This window comes from Lutra lutra, chromosome 2 (genome assembly GCF_902655055.1).
Source record: "Lutra lutra chromosome 2, mLutLut1.2, whole genome shotgun sequence".
Lineage (NCBI taxonomy): Eukaryota > Metazoa > Chordata > Mammalia > Carnivora > Mustelidae > Lutra > Lutra lutra.
The window spans coordinates 183,100,588-183,125,808 of NC_062279.1; the positions used below are offsets into that span (position 1 = coordinate 183,100,588).

The 25,221-nt window shown below is 42.0% G+C and overlaps 1 protein-coding gene across 3 annotated transcripts in view; it reads left to right on the top strand.

Annotated features, from left to right (window-relative positions):
- The window catches only part of CWH43 (cell wall biogenesis 43 C-terminal homolog), a 63,656-nt gene extending 41,881 nt beyond the window's left edge, over positions 1-21,775 (top strand). Inside the window, exons 12-16 of one of the 3 annotated variants that reach the window (XM_047719962.1) lie at positions 744-893; positions 6,587-6,731; positions 10,585-10,646; positions 17,569-17,724; positions 21,195-21,775. In XM_047719962.1, the coding sequence (XP_047575918.1) occupies positions 744-893; positions 6,587-6,731; positions 10,585-10,646; positions 17,569-17,724; positions 21,195-21,273 (592 nt within the window). In that variant the 3' untranslated portion in view covers positions 21,274-21,775. Of the gene's footprint in view, positions 1-190; positions 315-743; positions 894-6,586; positions 6,732-10,584; positions 10,647-17,568; positions 17,725-20,011; positions 20,105-21,194 lie in introns of those variants that run through there. The other 2 variants (XM_047719963.1, XM_047719964.1) reach the window with 2 other exon arrangements.
- The last annotated feature ends 3,446 nt before the right edge of the window (positions 21,776-25,221 follow it).

The window sequence follows — 25,221 nt, forward strand, 5'->3', positions numbered from 1 at the left end:
GTGTTTTTACCTGAATGCCTGGTAGAATGGGATGGGACCGACTGGGCAGAGCAGCCAGATTGTGCTGAACTTGACATGCCTCTGGGTTAGTTAAGTGACGTCCAGTAGTAGACAACTGTGTGCAGCCTGGAGGGCCCCATGGGGCAGGGCCAGCTGGACACATATGTAGATTCGGGTAACTTCGCTGCAGAGATGCTCCTGCTGGAGGGACTCCATCAGGGGCCAGAGTGCGTGCATGCAGCCGGGGAAGAGTGCTGGCGGAGGCCAGAGCTCTGCTCGTCCTTTTCATACGTACTTCTTGGTGTTGGAGCAAGGTAGGACATGTTTTCATATCTTTATCAGACAGTTTGGAATTTCTACTTTTGTGAATTGTTACTCTGTCCTTGCTGGCAAGACTGTACATTCCCAAATGTGCCGATCGATATTAGAACGGTTTATGCAAATATGTTGGCAGAGTAACAACATTAAACGGATTTTGTGTAGGACTAAGTCTGCCCTTTCTGTGTCTCCGTAGCGTTTATTAAAGCAGAGTTGATGGCGTTGTGCTTAGGGACACAGCAAGACATGCTTAGGAATGGAGATTTATTGCCCTGTCTAGCCGACTGCGCGTTCGTGCTCTAAATGGCCCTCAGTGGTTTGCCTGAAATGCGACACGTCCCTTTTTTAACACCTGAGCTTACTCCTGTCTCCATGATGTGGTGGGACCCACGGTGATGTGCATGTTTCTTTTCATTCCAACGCAGGATCATGGTTTTGTCCCGGTATCCGATTGTGCGATCCGAGCATCACCTTCTTCCGTCACCAGAGGGCGAGATCGCACCAGCCATCACGATGACCGCGAACATCTCGGGCAAACTCGTGGATTTTGTGGTGACACACTTTGGGAATCATGAGTGCGTTTCTTCGGTCTTTCTCATAGTACCCGAATCCCAAGAAATATGATTAACACACTACTTTGATTTCCATGCATTGACTTTTTTTTTTTTTTAATTTACTCCCCAAGCATTTTTCCTTCTGTAGCTGGTTTTAAGAATGAGGCATAGAAACCTTTGAGATGCAGGCAGTCCTTAGTGAGGGTCCAGGGCGGTGACCAGGGTCCCATGTGAGCCAATAGTGGCTCAGCAGGTGCTGTGCTAAGTGCATTATTGCACACAGTTAGGACCATTATAGTCCCATTTTACAGATAAAGACTGTGGACTGAGAGAGGGTAGATGACTTGTCAGACAGGATGGTGCAGCAAAGCATGAGGCAGACCCGGCTCGAGGCTGGCTCGTACTTGGCCACATGCTAAACCAGACTACAGAAAAAGGAAGTTTCCCTTTCCTACAGGATTACTACTGCTGGGATTTGAGGGTACTACTAAACAATATCCCCTTTGCCCTCATGTTCTCACAGTCTGCTAAGGGGTAGGCAGGGCAGTCTGGCAGGGAGATCAAACTCTCTCTTAATTCTGATAAGCCAATGTGGACAACATGGTTTAAGTTTGTCCCCACGGGCCTGCTGAAACATCCCCCCAGCATTACAGGAAACTGACTCCCCTAAAGCCACAGACCTACTGGGAGAGGCAGAGTCTGCCCTGTCCAACTCTCCTCTCGGTAGAGAGAATATGCCAGAAGCACCCTGCCTACAAGCTGGCAGGTTCCAAGGAGAAGAGAGGGGAAGGATGTGAGGCAGGCGCACCCAGTTCATTCTGCCAAACTCAACTAGTTAGAAGAGTCCTCCCAAAAAGTGAAAGGTGTGTGAGAGAGAGGCCAGCTGTGGTTTTCTAAGCAAGTCCTTCTGTAAGGAGACATGAGGAATAGGGAGTGAGATTGATCCCCGAAGGATGACACTTACAACCAGTGACTTTGTACTGAATAAATCATGAATGATGCCAACCGTATATCATAAAAGTAAAGATAAAAGTGCATAATTTATACTCCACCATGCTAAACATTCTGTAATAACAATTGAAAATACTGACCTGGGGTGCCTGGGTAGCTCAGTGGGTTAAGCCTCTGCCTTAGGATCAGGTCACAATCTCAGGATCCTGGGATCAAGCCCCGCATCCGGCTCTCTGCTCAGCGGGGAGCCTGCTTTGCTGCGCCCTCTCTCTCTGCCTGCCTCACTGCCTACTTGTGATTTCTCTCTCTGCCAAATAAATAAATAAAATCTTTAAAAAAAAATACTAACCTAAAGTGCTATGAGACAGGGCATATAGGTCCTGTCCACATCAATGACAAGAGGCCACAGAGCTTTAAAGTCACACTAGGACCATCAGAACAACACCGCTGTATTGTAAGCTTCGCCTCAACAAAACCAATGTGTCTGCTCCCCGTATTTTCTGGTTCTCTCCCAGCGTTCTGTGGATCTGCGAAGTCATACTTGAATATCTTCTGAGCTAAGTCACAGCTCAGTAACATAAACAAACCATCCAAATGTAATAATGTGAACCATTTGTCACTTGACCCTTGCTTGTCTCTTTAGAAATAGGAAGGGTGTTTAGAGGACAGATGATACTGATGGTCCATATCGCTTTAAAAAGCTGTTTGAAGAAGTGCCTCTGTTTCTCTCAATAATTTTCACGTCGCAAGAACAGGCATTCAAAAACCCATTCTGCTGACCTTATATCGCATTGGGTTTGGCTTTTAAAAAATAGGAGCTTTTGTGTTTAAAGTTGCAAGGTCTTCATCTAAGAAACGGCTGGCTATAACCCTTCCCATTTTTCCTTTGCTTTTTTCCTCCTGCTCCGTTTAACTCCTTCTAACCTCCAAAATGTAAACGGACTTGAAAGAGAAGAGAAAAGAGAGCCCTCAGAATGTGCTTGGAAAAGAGGAGGGAAGGGTTACTTTTTCTAACTTTCTATCAACCGCATATTTAAAGCTCTCTAATCAACACCACACTTTTCCCATGTTCTCACTTGTTCACTTGATTTGGTAAATACACACATGCACACATATACCCATGCCTGCGTGAGGATGTGCACACCTATGTGCACACGTGCAGTGACAATGGCAGCAACAATGCTAGCTAACCCTGAGGAGCGGGAACTCCAGGGAGGCAATCAGTGTATTTGAGTGGCTAGAAGCATGGAATTCCAGACCGGGGAAAGCATGGAAATCAGACCCTCTGTTCTGAATCCTAACTGAAGGTGTATCCCTCACCAGGTTATTTAATTGTCTCGGGCCTCCATTGTCACATTTGTAACATACTGATCTTCTAGGGTTCTTATGAGAATTAAATGAGATATTATCTCATGCAAAATACATGGATATAGTGCTTAGTTCATACCGGCGTTGTTATTAAACCAAATCAGAGAACCCTAAATGTAAGGTCTGTTGGATAGTGTGAAAAAGAGTGGCCTCATCAAACACAGATCAAGCAGCTGCTGTGTTCCAGGCACAGAACTAGGCATGGTCTTTGCCCCGGGAGTCACTGCTCTGTTGATGCCCTGTCTGTGAGCACTGTAGCTCCCCCCAACAGGTGACATGAAGATGGTCATCCTTTGAATAAACTGAGAAGCTATCATTACATGTTTCCATTTGCCGTTGTTTTCTACAATACTAGTAAAAAATCACTAGTGTGAATAAATATTGAGATTTCATTTCCTAGTGATTAGAGCATACAAATAGGAAGTCATATGAGGAGTGAATTATGGAATTTTTATGCATGTTATTAGCTGATTCAACAAAAATTTTTAAATTACCAACTACACAAATACCCCTTTACCACCAATAGATAGGAAATCGCAGCATTCCTTAGAAGCATTCAGGTGTACACCATAACTAAAATTAATGTTATTTTCTGCAATTAATTGAGTCACCACTTTTTTTTTCTTATAACATCATAAATATACGTAGAAGAAAGAGTGCAGAACTTGTAGTCTGTAGTTACAATTTTGGTCCTGTTGTAAGATAACCTCAGCGAGTTCTAGTTCTCTTGTTCTGAATTGGATAAAATTATTTTTCCCAGCCCACATTATAGGGTTGTTGGGCTGAATTGGATAAAATTATTTTTCCCAGCTCACATTATTGGGTTATTGGGCTGATCAAATACTAACAGGTTATTGGGTTATTGGGCTGATCAAATACTAACAGGTTATTGGGTTATTGGGCTGATCAAACACTAACAGGTAAGGAAACAGAAATGTGTTCTCTCTCTCACTCCCTCCTCCTCCCCCTCATGTTCCCTCCCTCCTTTCCTCTCCTTTCTTTATACTCATACATATACTATTTTTAAAAATACATATTTATTTAAGTAATCTCTATACCCAACATGGGGCTCAAACTCAAGACCCTGAGATCAAGAGTCACATGTTCCTCCAACTGGGCCAGCCAGCACCCCAGCATATTTTTACTATTATCACTGAATGAAATTAATCTCCTGAGAAAATGTGAAACCAAATGCATGGATTTTTTTTTCCAATAATATATTGCTAAAATATATTTGCATGAAAACACTCTCTGTGGTACAGTGACCTTGGAATTCTCTTGGCCAGATCTGAATTCCAGCTGCGTGTTTCAGAAAGAACAGAACTCACCGCAGACCTAGTTAAGGAACTACTCACTAAGATGGCAAGGGTCAGAAGAACAGATAAGAGATACTATAGAAGTCAGGAAGAGAGACCACGAAGCATAACGAATACAGCTCCTGGGGAAGAAATACCCCAAATTCTCTCTCCTCCCACCTTTTTATCTCCTGCGGGTGCCTCCCAATGGCCAAACCTAACTGGATATCAGCAGAAAAGAGAGAGCCCAGGAGATGCTTTTCTGCATGGGTGAGCCTCCCCGGGGACACAGGAGGGCTGAGAACAGAGCAGGACACGGAAATTACAAAATAACCCTAGGCACGGTCCTCGGCCTTATTTAAAAATAGAGCTAATGCCTGCCTCTCATTGTGAATATTCAATATCAAAGATGTTTACCAAATGGCAGTTCTTCTACTCTTCTATTTCTTGAGACATCTTTTAATAGTACTCAGCTGTCTGTACCTTCTTATCTAGGCTTACTTCTGCCTTCAGATCCTACCTCAGTGCGGTTTCTCTGATCTTGACAGTTCTTGGCCATCTCTATCTGCCTTTGTCATTGTTTGCTTGTTTATTTGTGGTTTGGTTTTGTTTTGCTTAAGTCATTATTAGCTGCCTGTCTCTCTAGATGCCTATACGGGTTCTACTGCCTGTTTGCTGTTGGATCCATTCCTGGCTTGTCTCCCTCTTGCCTAAACATCGCAGGGAACCACATTTCCCAGAGTCTGTTGCCTTCTTTTTTTTTTCTTTTTTTAAGATTTTATTTATTTATTTGACAGAGAGAGAGAGAGAGAGATCACAAGTAGGCAGAGAGAGAGGGGGGAGGCAGGCTCCCCGCTGAGCAGAAAGCCCGATGCGGGGCTCGATTCCAGGACCCTGAGATCATGACCTGAGCCGAAGGCAGAGGCTTAACCCACTGAGCCAACCAGGTGCCCCAAGTCTGTTGCTTTCTGGCTCCTGGATAGGTTTAGCCTATGGAAGGCACTGGTGCAAGGCTGGAGGGCTGGAGGGCTGGAGGAGGACAGAACATAAGGAGTTTCTCATCTCTCTCTCTCTTTTTTTTCTCTTTCTTCTTTCTCTGCTGTCTCTTTTTTTTCTCTTTCTTCTTTCTCTGCTGTCTCTGCAGCAGCTGGGTCTCTCCTGTGGCTCTAACTGCTCCTTAGGTGGACTCAGCAACTTCTGGGCCACCTGCCCCCTCAGCACCATCTCCCACCAGTCAGGGCTGGCTTGCATACTCTGGGCATATCATTTCCTCCTGTTGTCTCTCTAGTTCGACCAGTGGTACTGGCTTCTCATTGTTGCTAAACTCTGGTTGCCTCACTGATTCCTGTTCTGCTTCCCATCACTTAGGTCACCAATTTCCTATACTAAATTCTGCCTGTTTGAAACACCTAGAGTGGTTTCAGTTTTCCTGGCTGGATAATGTCAAATATGATATCCCTATTTTTCCCCAGACAGACTGACTTTAGGCCCCTCAAATGCATGATGTACCTACCTAATTATCTCAGTGGCACGTCTACAGTGCTGAGCCTAATAAAAGCATCATGTTTAGCCAGCATTTGACTAGGAGAGCCAAGGAGGCTTTTAGAAAGTGTTCAGTTGATGGAGCTGAGTAGGTTCCATAAAGCTGGTGTGGTCTGTGAACGTTAGGAATTTTCCTCTTACGGCTCTTTTTCTATTTTTACAATTCTCCAAATTATATTTTATTATTATTATTATTATTATTATTATTTGCCTACTAGTCTTTAGCTGTAATACTGGTGATCAGCTCTTAGATTACTGATGCTATTCCTTCTGATGAAAAACCGAGCAAATGCTGTCTTTGAACAGATACTTCAATCAACTTGACTTCAACTGATATGTGGGGAAAGATCATGTTCTTAGTCCAGAGTCTGTCAGCCTGACTGGCCAAAGCGCGGTGTCTCTGTCTTCTGCATTTGCATAGCGTTAATTCATTCATCCAAGTAGGAATTACTTGGGGTTTGCGAACTGTGGGAAGATATTCTTCAGGAACTTACATACCTAGCGCTTTTTAAGAATTGTCTTGCAAATACAATAAAGAAGTACATTTTTGCATTTTAGAGATGACCTTGACAGGAAACTTCAGGCTATTGCTGTTTCGAAACTACTGAAAAGGAGCTCCGAGCAAGTGATATTTCTGGGCTACATCACTTCAGCACCTGGTTCCAGAGATTATAGACAGCTCACTGAACACGGCAACGTCAAGGTAACATAATCTTAATAGGATTTCTGATTTCTTCGGTAAAATGTTTCTTCTTCATGTTAAAAAAAACCCCAACAACCCAGTGCAACAATTTAATAGGTATTTTGATTATACACCGCTGCACAGAAAACCAAGAGACATGCTGGTTTTACACAACAGCTATTGTCTGTTTCTCCTGGATCTGCAGTGTGGACAGGGCAGGGGGCAGGGGGGAGCTTCATCTCCGTGTCCCACAGCTGGGAGGCTCAGCTGGGAGCTGGAGAGTCCCCTTTGCAGATGCTTCCCAGGTAGCAAGTTGGTGCTGGCGGTTGGCGGTCCTGGTTTCTCTCCACAGGTTAGCTTGGGCTTCCTCCTTCTAGATGGCCGGGTTCTCAGAGTATGCCCCACAGAGAATCAGGAAAAAGTTGTATTGCCTTATAGGACCCCAGCCTTGTGGGTTACGTAGCATGACCTCCGCTCTCATGTGACCCCTGCTCGCATTTAAGTGGGAGAGACAGAAACCCCATCTCTCCATGGGAGGAGTATCAAAATCAAATTAGAAGAATGCCGTGTGGAAAGTGGGTTATTGTAGCCACGTTAGGAAATAAAATCTGCTACCTTATGCGACTTCATTATGATGCTGAGAGTAAAACATAGAAGGAAATATACAGAGAGGCGGGCTGACTGGCCATACAGGGCTTCAGTAATGGAATCAGTCCCTACCTGTTCGGGTCTAAAACCTCAATTTGTCAGTGTCCCCAGATACAATCACGCTCCAGGGAACTGACACACAAATCAAATCCTTGAGACATATGTGCACGGGAATGTTAAATGCATGAACTGATCATGAAATAGAATTGTAATACTTCACTAAGCCCTATGTAGATTTCTTGGTCCTTTACCTTTTGCTTTCAACATCATGTCTTGAGCTGTTTGCAGAGAAAAAGGCTTACCCATTTTACCAAGTGCTTGGAAAGACAGATGAGAAGGACCAGGGTGTGATGAGGGTTTCCACTGTGGCTTACACAGGAGAGCAATGTATTTCTTCATGTAAAAGTCTGGGCAGGTGCTCTTAGTACTGGTGCCCTCCAGGGGTCAGGAATGTGCCCCTTCTGTCCTGTGGCTTCACTTTACAGAGCCTGCATTCCCAGGTTTGCCTCGTGGTTCTCGATGGCAGCATCCACATTCTAGCCAGCAAGACAGAGGAGGGGAAAAAGAAGGGGCCAAGAGCATATGCAAGTCATCTATAAGGCAAATGCCAGGAAACTAACCTGCAACACGTCTACTTAGATTTCATGGACTGGAATTTAGTCACATGGCCACACCTCGATGTATTGGAGGTCAGGACTTCACTATGAAATCTTGATATACACACAGCTAAAAATACTACAACTTGGGGAGGAAGGCAGTCAGATACCTGGGAGATGAGTGAATCTCGGCGACAGTGGACGAAGCGGCAAGGGAAGTCAGGATGGACTCCCGATTTGGGCTTCCGTCAGAGGGTTTATGACGGCGATGTTACTACAGAGAACACTGAAGGAAGGAGAGTTCCGCAAGGATGACCGTGAGTTCAGCTCTAGCCTAAGTGGAGGCATCTGTGGGATGTTGATGGAGATGTCCAACAGGCAGCCGGGTACACGGATTTGGAATCGAGGAGGGCAGTCAGGACTAGAAACAGAGATGAAGCTGCTGCCACCATCTGTGGGGTCATGGGAACCAGGGAATTGGATGACACGGTTACGAAGTTGGAGAAGTGCGAGAGGCGGGTCAGAGAAAAGCCCCGGGAAGGCTGCATTTAATGTGGCTGTTGGGGGGGGTGCTGGTGAGGGAATTATCTCAGAAGAGAGATTAAGGAGAGCTCAGAAGAATAAAAGGAGGTTGTATCGGTCACCAAGTGCTGTGTAACAAACAGAGATTATAGAGAAGTCAGAAGAATAAAAAGAGGTTGTATTGGTCACCAAATGCCATATAACAAACCACCTCAGATCCCAGTGGCTTAGAAACAACAACGGTTTAAGATTCCCTTGATTCTGTGGGTTGCGTGGTGGTTTTCCCTCCTTGCCTGGGTTCACCCGGGCAGTCAGCTGGTGGCGGTGGCTGGTGGGGGTTTAAGATGGCCCCATTCGTATGTCTGGGGCTTTGGTGCTGGTTGTTGGCTGGGCCTCTGTCTCCATGTGGTCTCACTAGCCCAACAGGGGCTGCACTTACCAGCGGTGTGACCTGGGGTCAAGTTATTGAAATTCTCCAGGCCTCAGTGGCCACATCTGTGAGGTGGTGATAATCATACCAGTTGCATCACGGGGTGGTTATAAGGACAAAATAGAAGATAATGTCTCAGAGCCCTCAGTCTTGTACAGACGAGGCACTCGGTAAATGGTCGCTGTGTGTGTGTATTACGTACATGTGGGTGTACACATAAAATCAAATAAGATAATTGTGTAAGTACATGGTCTCTAAAGTGCAAGAGAATGTTAGACAACACAATATTTGGCAAATCTAAGGGAAAAAATGCATCCTAATAAGAGAAGGAGTTCTTATACTCTGTGTGTGCAAGGGATGTGGACGGTGTTAAAGAAGAGAGGTTTTATTTGATTTTTATTTAATCCTCTGTTGGTTACCACTACCTTGGTCAGAAGCTGTGTCAAGACTGGCAGTGGTTTCTTCTATGGCTTTTTCTATTAGGAAGTTTATTAATGCAGAGAGGAGTTTTAATCATAGATGCTCGGATGAATAGATTTTTCTCTTTAAGAAATGAGTATTTGAATCCTGCAGCCTTCAAATTTGACAGCATTGTTAAAAAAAATCTAAAACGTGACCGTTAATGTATTCATTGTTTATTATTCCTTGTATATACAAGGGAATGACTAAATTTTTCTTTCTTTCCAAGGTAAACCAGATAGTACTCTTTCAATTTATTTGCTTTTTTCATCCTTAACATTTTAAAGTTTAATTTAAAAAAATGTATTGTCATTTCCCCATGTATGCCAAGGCACGTACATGTGTGTATTTAAGTGTGACATGTACATCCTAATAAAGATGGACAAGTAACCCTGTGTTCACCATTAAGCTTATGACAAAATTAAGAAAGAGATAATAGCGTTTTAGCGATTTAAAAACCTGCTTTAAGTTAAATTTTAACGGTAAAATTGAGAAAAGATAAAGAGTCAGGTCTCTTTTTCATTTATAGGATTCTTTAAAAAGAAGAAAATGGAAATTTGTTCAGTGTAAAAGCTCCATATTTAGAGTTTTCCCAGCACATTACAGAAAAAGAATATGTTTATGTTCTGCTTCTCTGATGAAAAATAACACCGGTCTTCAGCTTTCAACATCAAAAAGACTCATGATTACTCCCCAAATGTGTTTATTTCCAATGATTCAATTTAACAAACCCAGACTGAGCTCCTGCCGAATGCCAGGCTTCATGCTAAGTACCAGGGAGCCAGCGTGATTAAGAGGCCTCTGCTGGGGAAGGGGAGGCTGGAGACGTAGAAACAACTACGCGGAAGGGTGTAGCTGGTGTATACAGAGTACTGTGCAGCATCACCCGGGGTGAGGGGGTGAGCAGTAAATTCTGCTTGGAGTCAAAGACCTGGAAAGCTGGTGGGAGCCAGCTCTCTGGCCCGCCTCTGCAGCCCACCCTCACCTTTGTACCCCCAGCACCCAGTACAGGGCCGAGATGGGCCCCCAGGAGGTGCTCCAGAAATATCTGTAGAATGAATAAATAATTGGGATCCTAACGGATCATTTGGAGTGAGGCAGAGAAAACAGTGTGCACAAAATGCACGTTTATTACTGTCCTTCACACATTTGCTTGGCGATTCAGGATAAGGCATTGTTTTTTATGCTTTAAACGTTCTCTCCTCTGTTCTTTATTTAGGATATTGACCGCACAGATCAAGACAGATGGTGTGAATATATTATGTACCGAGGGCTGATCAGGTGAGCAGAGGTTTTTGGTTGCTGCTGTTTTATTATCTACTATCACTGTGATCTTTTGGGTCTCTCCTGGAAGGAGGAACTTTATAGAAGCAATTAATTTTGTTACTTTTTATAAACATTGGCTAGTTACACAGTTGAACATTTTTTTTTCCAAGGCATGACCTAATCATTTAAGAAAGACTAAATGCTAAATTAAGCTTAATTATATAAAAAGGATACTGTATAAGTTACTAGGCATGATAAGCACATAATTGTGAGCACATGTTAGGAAGGGCACCAGTCTGGACTGGAGGGCATGGCGGAAACACGGATCACAGAGTAAGAAAGCCCTGGGCTGAATTCCAGCTTTGCCAAGTTCTAGTCCTGTAATTTTGGGTAGGCTAACTCACTTGTTGGAATCACTACTATATTATGGTGAGATCTCTAGGTAAATTATATTTTATTAAAAAAATCCCGGATATAAGAAAGTGAATAATATCCATATAATATATGCATTTATTAGTGTGAATATATATATCCATATATAATGTATCTAAAGGATCTTAAAATTAAATTTGTAACTGTGTAAATCTGTTTTGTAGGCCCTATTTCCTAAAACAAAGCTAAAGCAGTTTAATACCAAAAAAGGGACCAATCATTCATTTTTTTCAATCATTCTTTCATTCAACAAGTATTTATTAAATACCTACTGTCATGTGCCAGGCATTGTTCTAAGCAGTGGGGATCTAACAGGACCAAAATGCAATCCTTGACTACCACGGAGCTTACGTTCCAGTGGAAGGAGATGGAAAATAAGCGCAGAAGAGAGTGACAGGTGGTGATGTGATGGAAAGATGGATGAGGCCAGGGAGGAAGGATGGGGATGCGGAGTGCGGGCTGGGGGGCGGCTGCGCTAGGGTCCAAGGACAGGCAGCGGCCCGAAAGAGAGGCATGCAGTCATTTGTGTCCACCCCAGGAAGAGCGCTGCCCACACGGGAAGGAGCGCGTACAGAAGTCGGAGTGGCGCATGCTTGGTATTTGTTGGTAACAGCGAGGAGGCCGGCGTGGCTGGAGTAGAGTGTGATGGGAGCGAGGGGACGTGAGAGAGGTGAGTGGGGGCAGATCATGCACACAGTGGAGGTCCCTCCACTTACAGGGTTTGTCAGTGGAGGGAACACGCTGGAGACAGTCCCTGAAACTCACAGCTCTCGTCCTGCGAGCACACAGTCTTTGGGGGATATTTGACCTGATGCCTCTTAACTACTCTCCTTGGGACTATGCTGGGAACTCTGGTGTGAGCTTCTAGGATTGGGCTTCTCTGGGCCTTAGTCCCTTCTCCACGCAGAGCAGGTCATCACCCGGGGGTGTCTTGGCATCGGCTACCTGAACTTAGGGGTTGACGTTGAACTCATCACCCCCAAGTAGCCTTATACTGCAAGATCTGTGGTCTCCGGTTACGAGAGAACACGGTTGGCTTCTAGGGGTGAGACGGAATGACAGGATCAGACTCTCTCCCCAGAGACCCGGCTTGCTCAGTCCGGAGTCCTAGTCTAGCGAAAGCGCCGTGTGCTGCCCAACTCCTCTTCACCGCATTCGTCAGGCAACAGGCACTGGTGGGGCATGACATATGCCAGGCACCAGCAGTAAACAAAACCGAGCCAGATCCCTGCCCTGGTAGAGGGAAGAAAGTCGCACTTCCATGGTGTTGTAGTGTAGGAGGTGGTGAGTATGGTGGGAAACACCTGAGCAAGGGAAGAGCGTCCAGAGCATGGAGGCGGGGTGCTGCTGTAAATGGGGGTTGGGCGGGTCTCATGAGAAGGTGACACTGGAGCTGAGTGGAAGGAGTGGGCCCCGTGGCGGAGAGAAGAGCCTTCCAGGGGCTGGCCTGTGCGGAAGCCCGAAGGCAGGAGGGCAGATGTGTCTGATGAAAAGTGAGGTAGGGCTGGCGTGTGTGCAGGGGTAAGGAGGTGGGAGAAGAGGTAAGGGGGAGTATATGGGCAGGGAAGGGAGGCAGCAGACCACGTGGACTCTTACTGAGAACTTTGGATCTGACTTAATAAAATGGTGACCCTTATTGGTTACTGGGAGGAGACAGGGAGACCCTTGAGTTGCCAAGATAGTTCCAGTTACACTAATAATTACACTAATGAACTCCAAAAGGCCCAGAACATGCCCATGTGGCTGTAGGACAGATAGCTTGACTATTATTTTGGTGTTTCCAAAGAGTTAAGGTGGGAGGGAGATGCTAAAGTGTTAGTTTTAAAAAGTATATGATACCAGATTGAAAACACTGTTTCTGTTTACATTCCTATTAAACTGGTTGTTTTAATGCAGATATTAGAACTTCTAAAAAACTGTGATATATACTGAAGTAGGTATAAAATGAAGTTGGAAATATTGTGAGTTGCTAAGGAACAGTGATATTTATAGTACCAGTGCCCATAATAGCTGATCATTTGGCTCTGTATACTTGTGGCCCAAGACCTTTATCACTTCCCCTTGGAAGAGTGAGGTGGCAGATTTTTAATATATAAATATTTACATATATATGCTAATATGGCTGGGTGGCTTGCACAACAGAGATTTATTTTCTCACTGTTCTGGAGACAGAGACAGAGAAAGAGAGTGTGTGTGTGCACATATGCTGTATGGTGTCTCTTCTTTAAAAAAAATTTTTTTTAATTTAAATTTGATTAGTTGGGGTGCCTGGGTGGCTCAGGCATTAAGTGTCTGCCTTCAGCTCTGGTCAGGATCCCAGGGTCCTGGGATTGAGCCCCACATCAGGCTCCCGACTAGGTGGGAAGCCTGCTTCACCCTCTCCCCCTCCCCCTTCTTGTGTTCCCTCTCTTGCTGTGTCTCTCTGTCAAATAAATAAAATCTTTTTAAAAAAACTCAATTAGTTAACATGTAATGTATTATTAGTTTTAAAGGAGAGGTCAGTGATTCATCAGTCTTCTATAATATCCAGTGCTCATTACATCAAATGCCCTCCTTAACGTCCATCACCCAGTTCCTCCATCCCTCTACCCTCCAGCAACCCTCAGTTTGTTTCCAATGATTATGAGTCTCTTACGGTTTTTCTCTTTCTCTGAATTCATCTTGTTTCATTTTTTCCTCTCTTCCCTTATGATCCTCTGTTTTGTTTCTTAAATTCCACATATCAGGGAGGTCATACGGTAATTGTTTTTCTCTGATTGACTTATTTTGCTTAGCATAATACCCTCTAGTTCCATCCATGTCATCGCAAATGGATGGCTGAGTAATACTCCACTGTGTATATATACCATCTCTTTATCCATTCATCCAGATGGACATCTGGGCTCTTTCCATAGTTTGGCTATTGTGGACATTGCTGCTATAAACATCGGGAAGCAGGTGCCCCTTTCAATCACAACATTTGTAACTTTGGGGGTAAATATCCAGTAGTGTAACTGCTGGGTCATAGGGTAGCTCTATTTTCATCTTTTTGAGGAACCTTCAAACTGTTTTCCAGAGTGGCTACAGTACTGAATCAGGGTCCCAGCCCTATGACCTCATTTAACTTAATGACTCCCTTGAGGCCCCATCTCCAAATACGGCCCACTAGGGTTATAGCTTGACTTGTGAATTTGGGGGATGATACAAACACTTAGTTTACAACAGATGGAAAAGGTAGCAGAACTAGAACAACAACAAAAAAAATCCCAAAATTTATATGGAACCACAAAACACCCCAAACAGCCAAAGTGGTCTTGAAAAAGAGCAAAATGGGAGGCATCACAATCCAGACTTGAAGCTCTATTACAAAGCTGTCGTCATCAAGACAGTATGGGACTGGCACAAAAATAGACACATAGATCAATGGAACAGAATCGAGAACCCAGAAATGGACCCTTAACTCTATGATCAACTAGTCTTTGACAAAGCAGAACAGAAAATCCTGAAAAAAGACAGTCTTTTCAACAAATGGTGCTGGGAAAACTGGACAGCCACATGCAAAAGAATGAAATTAGACCACTTTCTTTCACCAAACACAAAAATAAATTCAAAAGGATGAAAGAACTAAATGTGAGACAGGAAACCATGAAAATCCTAGAGGAGAACATAGGCAGTAACTGCTTGGAGATCGGCCGTACGAACTTCTTTCTAGATATATATCTTGAGGCAAGGGAAATAAAAGCAGAAATACACTATGGGGACTACATCAAAATAAAAAGCTCCTGCACAGCAAAGGAAACAGTCAGCGAAACTAGAAGGCAACCTACGGAATGGGAGAAGATATAGAAGGTATTTGCAAATGACATATCTAATAAAGGGTTAGTATCCAAAATTCATAAAACTCAACACTCCATAAATGAATAATCCAACTAAAAATGGGCAGAAGAAATGAACAGACATTTCTCCAAAGAAGACATCCAGATGGCCCAACAGACACACCAAAAATTGCTCAATATCAGTCATCAACAGGGAAACGCAAATCAAAACTACAGTGAGATCACCTCACACCTGCAGAATGGCTCCAGTCAAAAATACAAGAATGACAAGTGTTGGCGAGGCTATAGATAAAAAGGAATCCTCTTGCACCCTCGGCGGGAATGCAAACTAGTGCAACCACTGTGGAAAAAACAGTAAGGAGGTTCCCATATGATCTAGGAATCGTACTACTGGGTATCTACGCCCCAAATGCAAAAACACTAATTCAGAAGGATACTTGCATCCCTGTGTTTATAGAAGCATAATTTATAATAACCAAATTATTATCAGCTGAACTATCCATCAATAGATGAATGGGTAAAGAAGAAGTTGTACACACATGCGCGTGCACGCACACACACACACACACACGCAGAGAGGAATATTTTTCGGCCATAAAAAGAATGAAATCTTGCCATTTTCAATGTCATGGATGGAGCTAGAGATTATAACACTAAGCAAAATAAGTCAGAGAAAGGCAAATACTGTATAATTTCACTCATATGTGGAATTTAAGAAACAAAACAAATGAGCAAAGGGGAAAAGAAAGAGAGGGGCAGGCAAACCAAGAAACTCTTAGCTAAACTGATGGTTACCAGAGGGGGTGTGGAGGGCATGAGTGAAATAGGTGGTGGGGATTAAGGAGGGCACTTGTGATGAGCACTGTGTGATGTATGGAAGTGTGGAATCACTATATTGAAACTGATATTACACTGAATGTTACATAACTGGAATTTAAAGTAAAAAAAAAACCAAATTAATTAAGTTAGGGATTATTGTTTTTGATTTCTGTCTATAAAACCAATTCTATAACCTTGATCTCAGCCATCTAATTTAAGGTCGTGTACTTCATAAGCACTTAATAAATACTTACTGGACAATAAGAGGTTCTTTGGTTTTAGCAGACCATTTGGATTGTCTGGTTCCTTAACTTCAAGGACTTTTAGAAGGACCTGGAAGGCAGCATCTATGACATGAGTTGGAACTTTGATCTTAGAGATTTGATAAACAACAAAAGTTAGATTTACTAGAGACAGTGACCTAGAATGACAGGGAACAGATTTGGGACCTGAGCTTAGACAAATAGCTCAGCCTGTCAGACACCTTATTCTGATGCTGTCACAGATCTCTTTCCCTTCATGGTGGGCAGACCTGCTACCTCCATGCACCCCAGCTCTGGGTTTCTGTCTGTCTCTATTTTGTATGTAGCTACAGCTTTTGTTTTGAATCTTTCTCCTACTACTTGTCTGGCTCAAGTCCCCACCGCCTGTCACCCAAATCACTGCCGTGGCCTCAAATGGTCTCCCTTCTCTCACCCTTTTTCCCTGGAGTCTGTTCTCTACACAGCCGCCACTGCATTTCTGCACAGAACTGCTCGGATTTCCATCTCACTGTCCGAAAAATATCGGAAGTCCTTCGAGTGGTCAGCACGGAAAGCTTTGCGTCATCCGCCATCCCTGACATGCGTGCAAACTCATCTCCCCCAGTGTTTGCCCTTGTGCACTCCGCTCCCGTCACTGGCCCTCAGAAAAGTCCTTCGGGACATTTGCATTTGCTGTTCCCTTTCCCTAGAGCACCCTTCCGCCGACATCTGTCTGGTTTGTTTCTTTACTCTGGTCAGTCTTTTGCTCCCTGTCACTGCTCCGACCATCTGCTATAAACTAGCAACCTCTGCCACTTAGTGTCCCCTGTCCTTTCTACCCGATTCCCCCGGGATCCTTGGGTACTTCTCACCACCTGATAGATTTCATATGTACGTACGTACTTGATTTGTTCTCCCCAACTGGCCTGAAAGCTCTCTGAGGACAAGGGTTTTGTTCTGTTCTCTGTTTATCCCCCCATCTGGAATGATGCCTCTGCGTGTTGTAGAAACTTGATATGTTTATTTGTTCACTGAATAAGTGAATGAATGACACAGCTAGGTTGTTGTTGTTGTTTTTTTTTTTTTTGAAGAGGCAAAATATAAATAAAATAAAATGAATTCTTGGTTGCCCATGGCTCCCCCGTTTTCCCATCTGGGCCTCTTATAAAATGCTCTGACTTCGTGGAGAACTGAATGCTCTAAGCAAAAACAGGATGTGCCATTTATTTTTCAGACATACAGAATCTTTTATTTTAGACTTGTAAATGTGGAGGAAAACAGGTGGTATCTGAAAGGTAAGAAAGCATTTAGGCATATCCTCCTGTCATTCTGGAGAACTCCTGTTCCTGATGCAGAACGTAATTGTGTGATAGGTGATTTGTCGAGACCAGAATATTCATTAGTGTGCGTTTCGTTGATTAAATGTGTGCATGTTTCTTATTCATTCATATAATAAAAGCAGAATTTAGATAAATATTTGGGGTAATAAATCTAGCTAATTCTAGCGATGTACCCAGTAGAGTCATAAATGGGGAAATTGGCCTAATAACGTGGGTGATGTCTATTAGGTCTCCTCAGATTTCTGTACGGAGATAAAACCTTTACAGACTGTTTCTATTTCTGCCACAGACTGGGTTATGCAAGAATCTCCCGTGCCCAACTGAGTGACTCTGAAATTCAGATGGCCAAATTCAGGATCCCTGATGACCCCATTAATTACAGAGACAACCAGAAAGTCGTCACAGACCCGAGGGAAGTTCCAAAGGAAATTCATTTCAATCCTAGGTGAGTACAGTCCTCCCTGAGGCGCCTGCCTCCCCTCTACGGACCTAAATATATTATTATCCCGTGGCGAGTTCCGAAGTAAATATGGTTCTAGAGGTTTGTTCAGGGAAGGCTGCTCACGGTCAGAATGATAAGATCCTGGCTGGGTGGAAGTTAGGTCCCTGCGTTCTGGGATAGAGTAAAAGGTTACGGTCCCAGGGTCAGGCGAGAAAGATCACGTGGGCATCATCTTCGTCACCATCAGCACCGAAGTGATAGCAGATATTTGAGGGTTCTGTGTCCCGGATCTGTTCTGGGTGTTTTGGGACGACCATTGGGTCGGTACGCTCATTATCCTCATTTTATAGCTAAGAAGTTCAGGCTGAGGAAAACGAAATAACTACACTAGGGTTACACGGCTAGTGAGTAGCAGAGCTCCGAAGTGGGAGCTGTCAGCGGGGCTGGGTTGCTGAGGGTCTCAGCTCTCACTGTACAAGGACTCACCTGGAGAGCCCCACCTCTGGCTCTGACTCTTAAAAAAAATCATTCCCGGGGCGCCTGTGTGGCTCGGTGGGTTAAAGCCTCTGCCTTTGGCTCAGGTCATGATCCTAGGGTCCTGGAATAATCGAGCCCCGCATCGGGCTCTCTGCTCAGCAGGGAGCCTGCTTCTTCCTCTCTGCCTACATCTCTGCCTACTTGTGATCACTGTCTGTCAAATAAATAAAATCTAAAAAAAAAAAAAATCATTCCCAGTTACTCTAATGTGCGATTAGGACGGAGGCTATGTAGAGTGGATAAAACTCATTTCCACTGCTGAGATTCTAGCACGTGAAATATATTGGATTTTGTTTAGTTCTAAATAGAGGTTATCTGAGAAGCCTATTTGCAGCAAATTATGTACTTTGGAGGAGGTGCTCTTTTTTCTTCCCATGACTAGATAATGAGAAGAAATGTCTGCATAAAACCAAGCCCAGAACATATGTACATTACTATTATCTGACATTTCTATTACTTTTACCAGCTTACTTCTCTAGAAGCTTCTCAGACTTCATTTGATTTGCTCCCCGGGGCGTGGAGGCATGGGGGGAGGGATGGTGGAATGTATCTGTTTTCTTCTTCTTCCTTGTCTCTCCTTACAACAAGAAAAAGCTGTGCCAAAATGTGGGGAATGAATGCATGAAGAGCTACACCGAGCCTTGACTGCTTGTATCACTGTGTTTGATCTCACCCCTTGCGCGTGTGATACGCTAGTAAAGAACATGTGCTCTGAGAGCCACAGGGGACAGGGTTCCAGTCCTCATGCCTGCCAGCAAATAGCTGGGGAACTGCAGGCAACTTGGCTAATCTCTCTAAGCCTCAAGTCTCTCACCTGCAAAATGGGAAAAGCAGTAGTGCTCCCCTCCTAAGATAATTTAAGGTTTAAACGAAACCTAGTGCTCCTAGAATAGCCCCTGGTGATACATGTGATTTTTTTCACCCTGTTCATTACCTTTGTGCTGCACATGTACTCTTGGCACATTTCAATAAAGTTGTTTGGGGAAAAAAAAAAAAGAAGTGCATGGTGAATGCTGAGTAGGCGGTAGATACAAGAGCAACAGTAACACTGTAGTAGTCACTGAAGTGAAATCCAGAGTTTTCTTCCTTTGGTTGACAGAGGAGACTTCTTACACAGAAGCTTGAAAATATGGAAAGATAAAGGTTCCCCCATTTCCTTATTCTCATACATAAAGAGTGTGGAAGGGGCACTTGGGTGGCTCAGTTGTTAAGCATCTGCCTTCGGCTCAGGTCATGATCCCTGGGTCCTGGGATCGAGCCCCGCATCGGGCTCCCTGCTCAGCGGGAAGCCTGCTTCTCCCTCTCCCACCCCACCTGCTTGGGTACCCTCTCTCCCTGTCTCTCTCTCTGTCAAATAAGTAAATAAAATCTTAAAAAAAAAAAAAGAGTGTGGAGAAGTCCAAATAAAATATTTTTAGTTAATCACAACTGCAGATTGATCCAAACCACCTGTGAAGGGAGCTAGATCTGCTTTCCCACTCAGGGTAATTATGAAAATAGCAGAAGCATAAGTAGAAACCTTGTCTTAATTTTAAAATTCCATATATATATATGTATTGAACATATGTATGTATATATACACATATATGTATATATATGTGTTGAACATTTATATATATGTATATATACATATATATATGTATTGAACATATATATATGTGTGTGTGTGTATATATATGTATTGAACATTTATCAGATAAAAATAGTCAAAGAATACTAAGTTCATCAAAAATTCCATTCCTTAATTCAACAGGTTCTCAATGAGTACCATGATGTCATCCCTATGCTAGGCCTTGTGCTAGATACTGAGGACAAAACGGTGAATAAAACCAAGTCTTTGTCCTACAGAGCTTATGTTCTAGTGGGGAACTAAGCAATTCAAAGTTATCACTGGTAACAGTTTTGGATGCATCTTTGCTTCTTATGTGCGCATATATCTATATATCACACAGTCATCTCAGCTTTAGAATTGTGTGAAACTTATATGTACAAGGGATTCTGTATAGTCATTCTATTTATAATCTCATTTTTTTATCCAAAAAGCATATGATGAGCCTCTTTCCATAATAATGTATTTTTCTGAAAATGTTTTTAAATGATTGCATAATATTCTATTATATGGATATACCAAATATAGCTAACCAAGTTAGTTGTTTTTACACATTTATTCTTTCATTATTATAAGAAGTCTTCTGAGGACTCCTTATTATATCTTTGGGCATATCCTTGATTACTTCCCTAGGACTCAGTTCTAGTCAGATAATAGCAGATCAGAGGTGTTATTTTAATATTTCTTACTGTTTTGAGATGACAAAAAAACCCCAGACCTCCTATCTATCTGCATTTTGGAGGTTATGTGGATATTGCAATTGCTGATGAAGAAAAGGAAGTCAGTGGCTTCATTTATTCAGGTCTTAGTTTCCTTTCTAGTGCCTTTTGTATTTCATCATCCCAACCAGAGCTGTATAATTAATTAATTATTCATCAGCAAAGTGAGTGGTTCATCTGTAGCACCTATAGAAGATTTAGAAGTTGAAATTGTGCCAAAGTAGATTACATATGCATTAATATGACATAAATAACATCTCAGGTTTCATGATCCCTTCATCCATAAAATGGATATTATTCAAACTGAAGACTAGAGAAAAATCCGGACTTATTTTCCACCAATGTTATCAGCCAATAATTCTTAAACAGTTGTGCTTTTGGAATGATTCATAACCACGGAAAGAGGACTCTGAAGGTTAAATGTGTAGTCTGCCTTTCCCATGTGCATGAATCCCTTTTTATTTCTGCATTTGCTGTTTTGTAAATTGATCATATCTCTCCTGGTTTTATAATAGATAAGTTAAAACCATAATAGATTATGGTTGAAATTTTATGTAAGAATGTACCTTTCTGAATGGCTTTTACATGTCAATTACTTTTTTTTTTAGATTTGGATCCTACAAAGAAGGACACCATTATGAGAATAATCATCATTTTCATATGAGTACTCCCAAATACTTTTTATAGGCTATTTAAAACAGGATTCATTGACTGAGCAAGTCTAAGGAAAACAAAAGTAGAAGAAGAAGAAGAAGAGATGAATGAAAGTGGGGAACTACACACAAAGAACCTCAATTTGGAAAAAAAAATATGGCATTTATGCAGTGGGAAATTCTATCAATTTATAAAATATATTGCCAAGTAAAAGCATTTCACCAAATTGTTTTTCTTAAATTTCTGATAAAATATAGAATATGGGGTAATAGAAGAAAGTTTTACTGCTAATTTATTTTGTCGTTTTGGATGGAATGTTCTCTATATATCTGTTATGTCCATCTGGTCTAGAGTATCATTCAAAGACACTGTTTCCTTACTGATTTTCTGCCTGGATGATCTATACATTGATTTAAGTGAGATGTTAAACTCTCCTACTATTATTGTTTTACCATCAGTTTCTCTCTTTATGCCTGTTAGAATTTGCTTTATGCATTTAGGTACTCCATTGTTGGTTGCATATATATTTATAACTTATACTCTATTGTTGGATTGATCCCTTTATCATGTAAATAGCCTTGCTACAGTTTTTGTTTTGTTTGATTGTGTCTGTTTTGTTTGATATAAGTATTGCTACTCTCTATTTTTTTATTTGCTTACATTTTCATGGTAAATGTGTTTCCTTCCCTTCACTTTCAGTCTGTGTCCTTATGTCTGAAGTGAGTCTTTATGTTTGATGTGAGGCAGCATACTGTTTCCTTTGCTGTGCAGAAGCTTTTTATCTTGATGAAGTCCCAGTAGTTCATTTTTGCCTTTGTTTCCCTTGCCTTTGGTGATATGTCTAGTAAGAAGTTGCTGTGGCCGAGGTCGAAGAGGTTGCTGCCTGCGTTCTCCTCTAGGATTTTGATGGATTCCTGCCTTGCATTGAAGTCTTTCATCAATTTTGAGTCTATTTTTATGTATGGTGTAAGAAAATGTCTGGTTTCATTTTTCGACATGTGGCTATCCAGTTTTCCCAACACCATTTGTTGAAGAAACTGTCCCTTTTCCATTGGATTCTTTCCTGCTTTGTTGAAGATTAGTTTACTGCAGACTTGAGAGTCCATTTCTGGGCTCGCTATTGTGTTCCATTGATTTACGGGTATGTTTTTGTGTCAGTACCATACTGTCTTGATGATTACAATTTTGTAATAGAGCTTGAAGCCTGGCGTTGTGATGCCACCAGCTTTGATTTTCTTTTCAACATTCTTCTGGCTACTGAGGGTCTTTCTGGTTCCATAAAAAATTTAGGATTATTTGTTCCAGCTCTTGTGAAAAATGTTGATGGTATTTGGATAGGGACTGCATTGAATGTCTAGGTTATTCTGGGTAGCATAGACATTTTAACAATTTTGTTCTTCTAATCCACGAGCATGGAATGTTCTTCCATTTCTTTGTATCTTCCTTCATTTCTTTCATAAGTGTTCTGTAGTTTTTGGAGTATAGATCCTGTACCTCTTTGGTTAGGTTTAGTCCTAGGTATCTTATGGTTTTTAGTACAACTGTAAATGGGATCAATTCCTTAATTTCTCTTTATTCTGTCTCATTGTTAGTATATAGAAATGCAACTGATTTCTGAGCATTGATTTTATATCCTGCCACATTGCTGAATTCCAATATGAGTTCTAGCAATTTTGGGGTGGAGTCTTTTGGGTTTCCCACATAAAGTATCATGTCATCTGAAAAAATGCTCCACATGACTTGGCATCAGCAAAATACAAATCAAAACCACAATGAGATACCACCTCACATCAATCAGAATGGCTAACATTAGCAAGACAGGAAACGACAAATGTTGGCGAGGATGTGGAGAAAGGGAAACCCTCTTACACTATTGGTGGAAATGCAAGTTGGTAGAGCCACTCTGGAAAACAGTATGGAGGTTCCTCAAGAAGTTAAAAATAGAACTACCCTATGACCAGCAACTGCACTATTGGGTATTTACCCCAAAGATACAAATGTAATGGTCCAAAGGGGCACCTGCACCCCAATGTTCATAGCAGCAATGTCCACAATAGCCAAACTATGGAAAGAGCCAAGATGTCCATCAATAGAAGAATGGATACAGAAGAAGTGGTATGTATATATATATACACTTCTTATATACGTGTGTATATACATATATTCATATCATATATCATGTATATTCATATATATACACACATATATACAAAGATACATATATATATATATATGTATACATATACATACTACTTCTTCTTTATCCAAGAAGTGGTATGTATATATAATGGAATATTATGGATATAATATAATAGAATGGAGAAAGAAGAAGTGGTATGTATATATAATGGAATATTACTCAGCCATCAGAAAGGGTGAATGCTTACCATTTACATTGTTGTGGCTGGAACTGGAGGGTATTATGCCGAGTGAAATAAGTCAATCAGAGAAAGACAATTATCATATGGGCTCATTAACATGTGGAACATAAGAAACAGGGTAGAGGAGCATAGGGGAAGGGAGGGGAAAACATGATGGGAAGTCATCAGAGAGGGACACAAACCATCAGAGACTCTTAACTATAGGAAACAAACTGAGGGTTGCTGGAAAGGCATGGTTGGGGGTTAGGGTAATTGAGTGATGGGCGTTAAGGAGGACACATGATGTGATGAGCACTGGGTGTTATACAAAACTGATAAATTACTGAACACTACATCTGACACTAATGATGTACTATACATTGGCTAATTGAATTTAAATTAAAAAAGAAGAGCTAATATCTGTTCTTCTCAAACTATTCCAAAAATATAGAAGAGGAAGGAAAGCATGTTTCCAAATACATGCTATGAGGCCAGCATTACCCGGATACCAAAACCAAAGACACAACAAAAAAAGAAAACTATAAGCCAATATTCCTGATGAACATAGATGCAAAATTCCTCAACAAAATATCAGCAAACTGCATTCAACAATACATTAAAAGGATTATTGGGGTCAAGTGGGATTTACCTCAGGGATGCAAGGATGGTTCAATATGCGCAAATCAATGTGACACACCACCTCAACAAAATAAAAATCAGATGATCATTTCAATGGATGCTGAAAAGCATTTGATTAAATTCAACATCGATTTATGTAAAAAACTTAAAGTGGGTGTAGAGGGAACATTCCTCAGTATAATAAAGATCATATCTGAAAGATCCACGGCTAACATCATACTCAATGGTGAAAAACTGAGAAAGCTTTCCCTCTAAGACCAGGAATAAGACAAGGATGTCCACTCTCACTACTTCTGTTCAACATACTACTGGAAGTCCTAGCCACAGTAATCAGACTAGAAAGAAAGAAAAATAAGAGCCATCTATGTTGGTAAAGAATTAAACTGTCAGCTAACAGGCACATGAAAAAATGTTCATTATCATTAGCCACCAGGGAGATTCAAATCAAAACCACATTGAGATACCACCTTACACTAGTTAGAATGGCCAAAATTAATAACAAGACAGTAAACAACAAATGTTGGAGAAGATGTGGAGAAAGGGGAAAACTTTTACACTGTTGGTGGGAATGCAAGTTGGTGCAGCCACTTTGGGAAACAGTGGGGAGATTCCTTAAGAAATTAAAAATAGAGCTTCCCCATGACCCTGCAATTGCACTACTGGGTATGTGCCCCCAAAATACAGATGTAGTGAAAAGAAGGACCACCTGTACCCCAATGTTCATAGGAGCAATGGCCACGGTTGCCAAACTGTGGAAGGAGCCAAGATGCCCTTCAACAGATGAATAAAGAAGATATGGTCCATATATACAATGGAGTATTACGCCTCCATCAGAAAGGATGAATATGCAAATTTTATATCAACATGGACAGGACTGGAGGAGATTAGGCTGAGTGAAATAAGTCAAGCAGAGAGAGTCAATTATCATATGGTTTCACTTACTTGAGGAACATAAGGAATAACATGGAGGGGGAGGACCTTG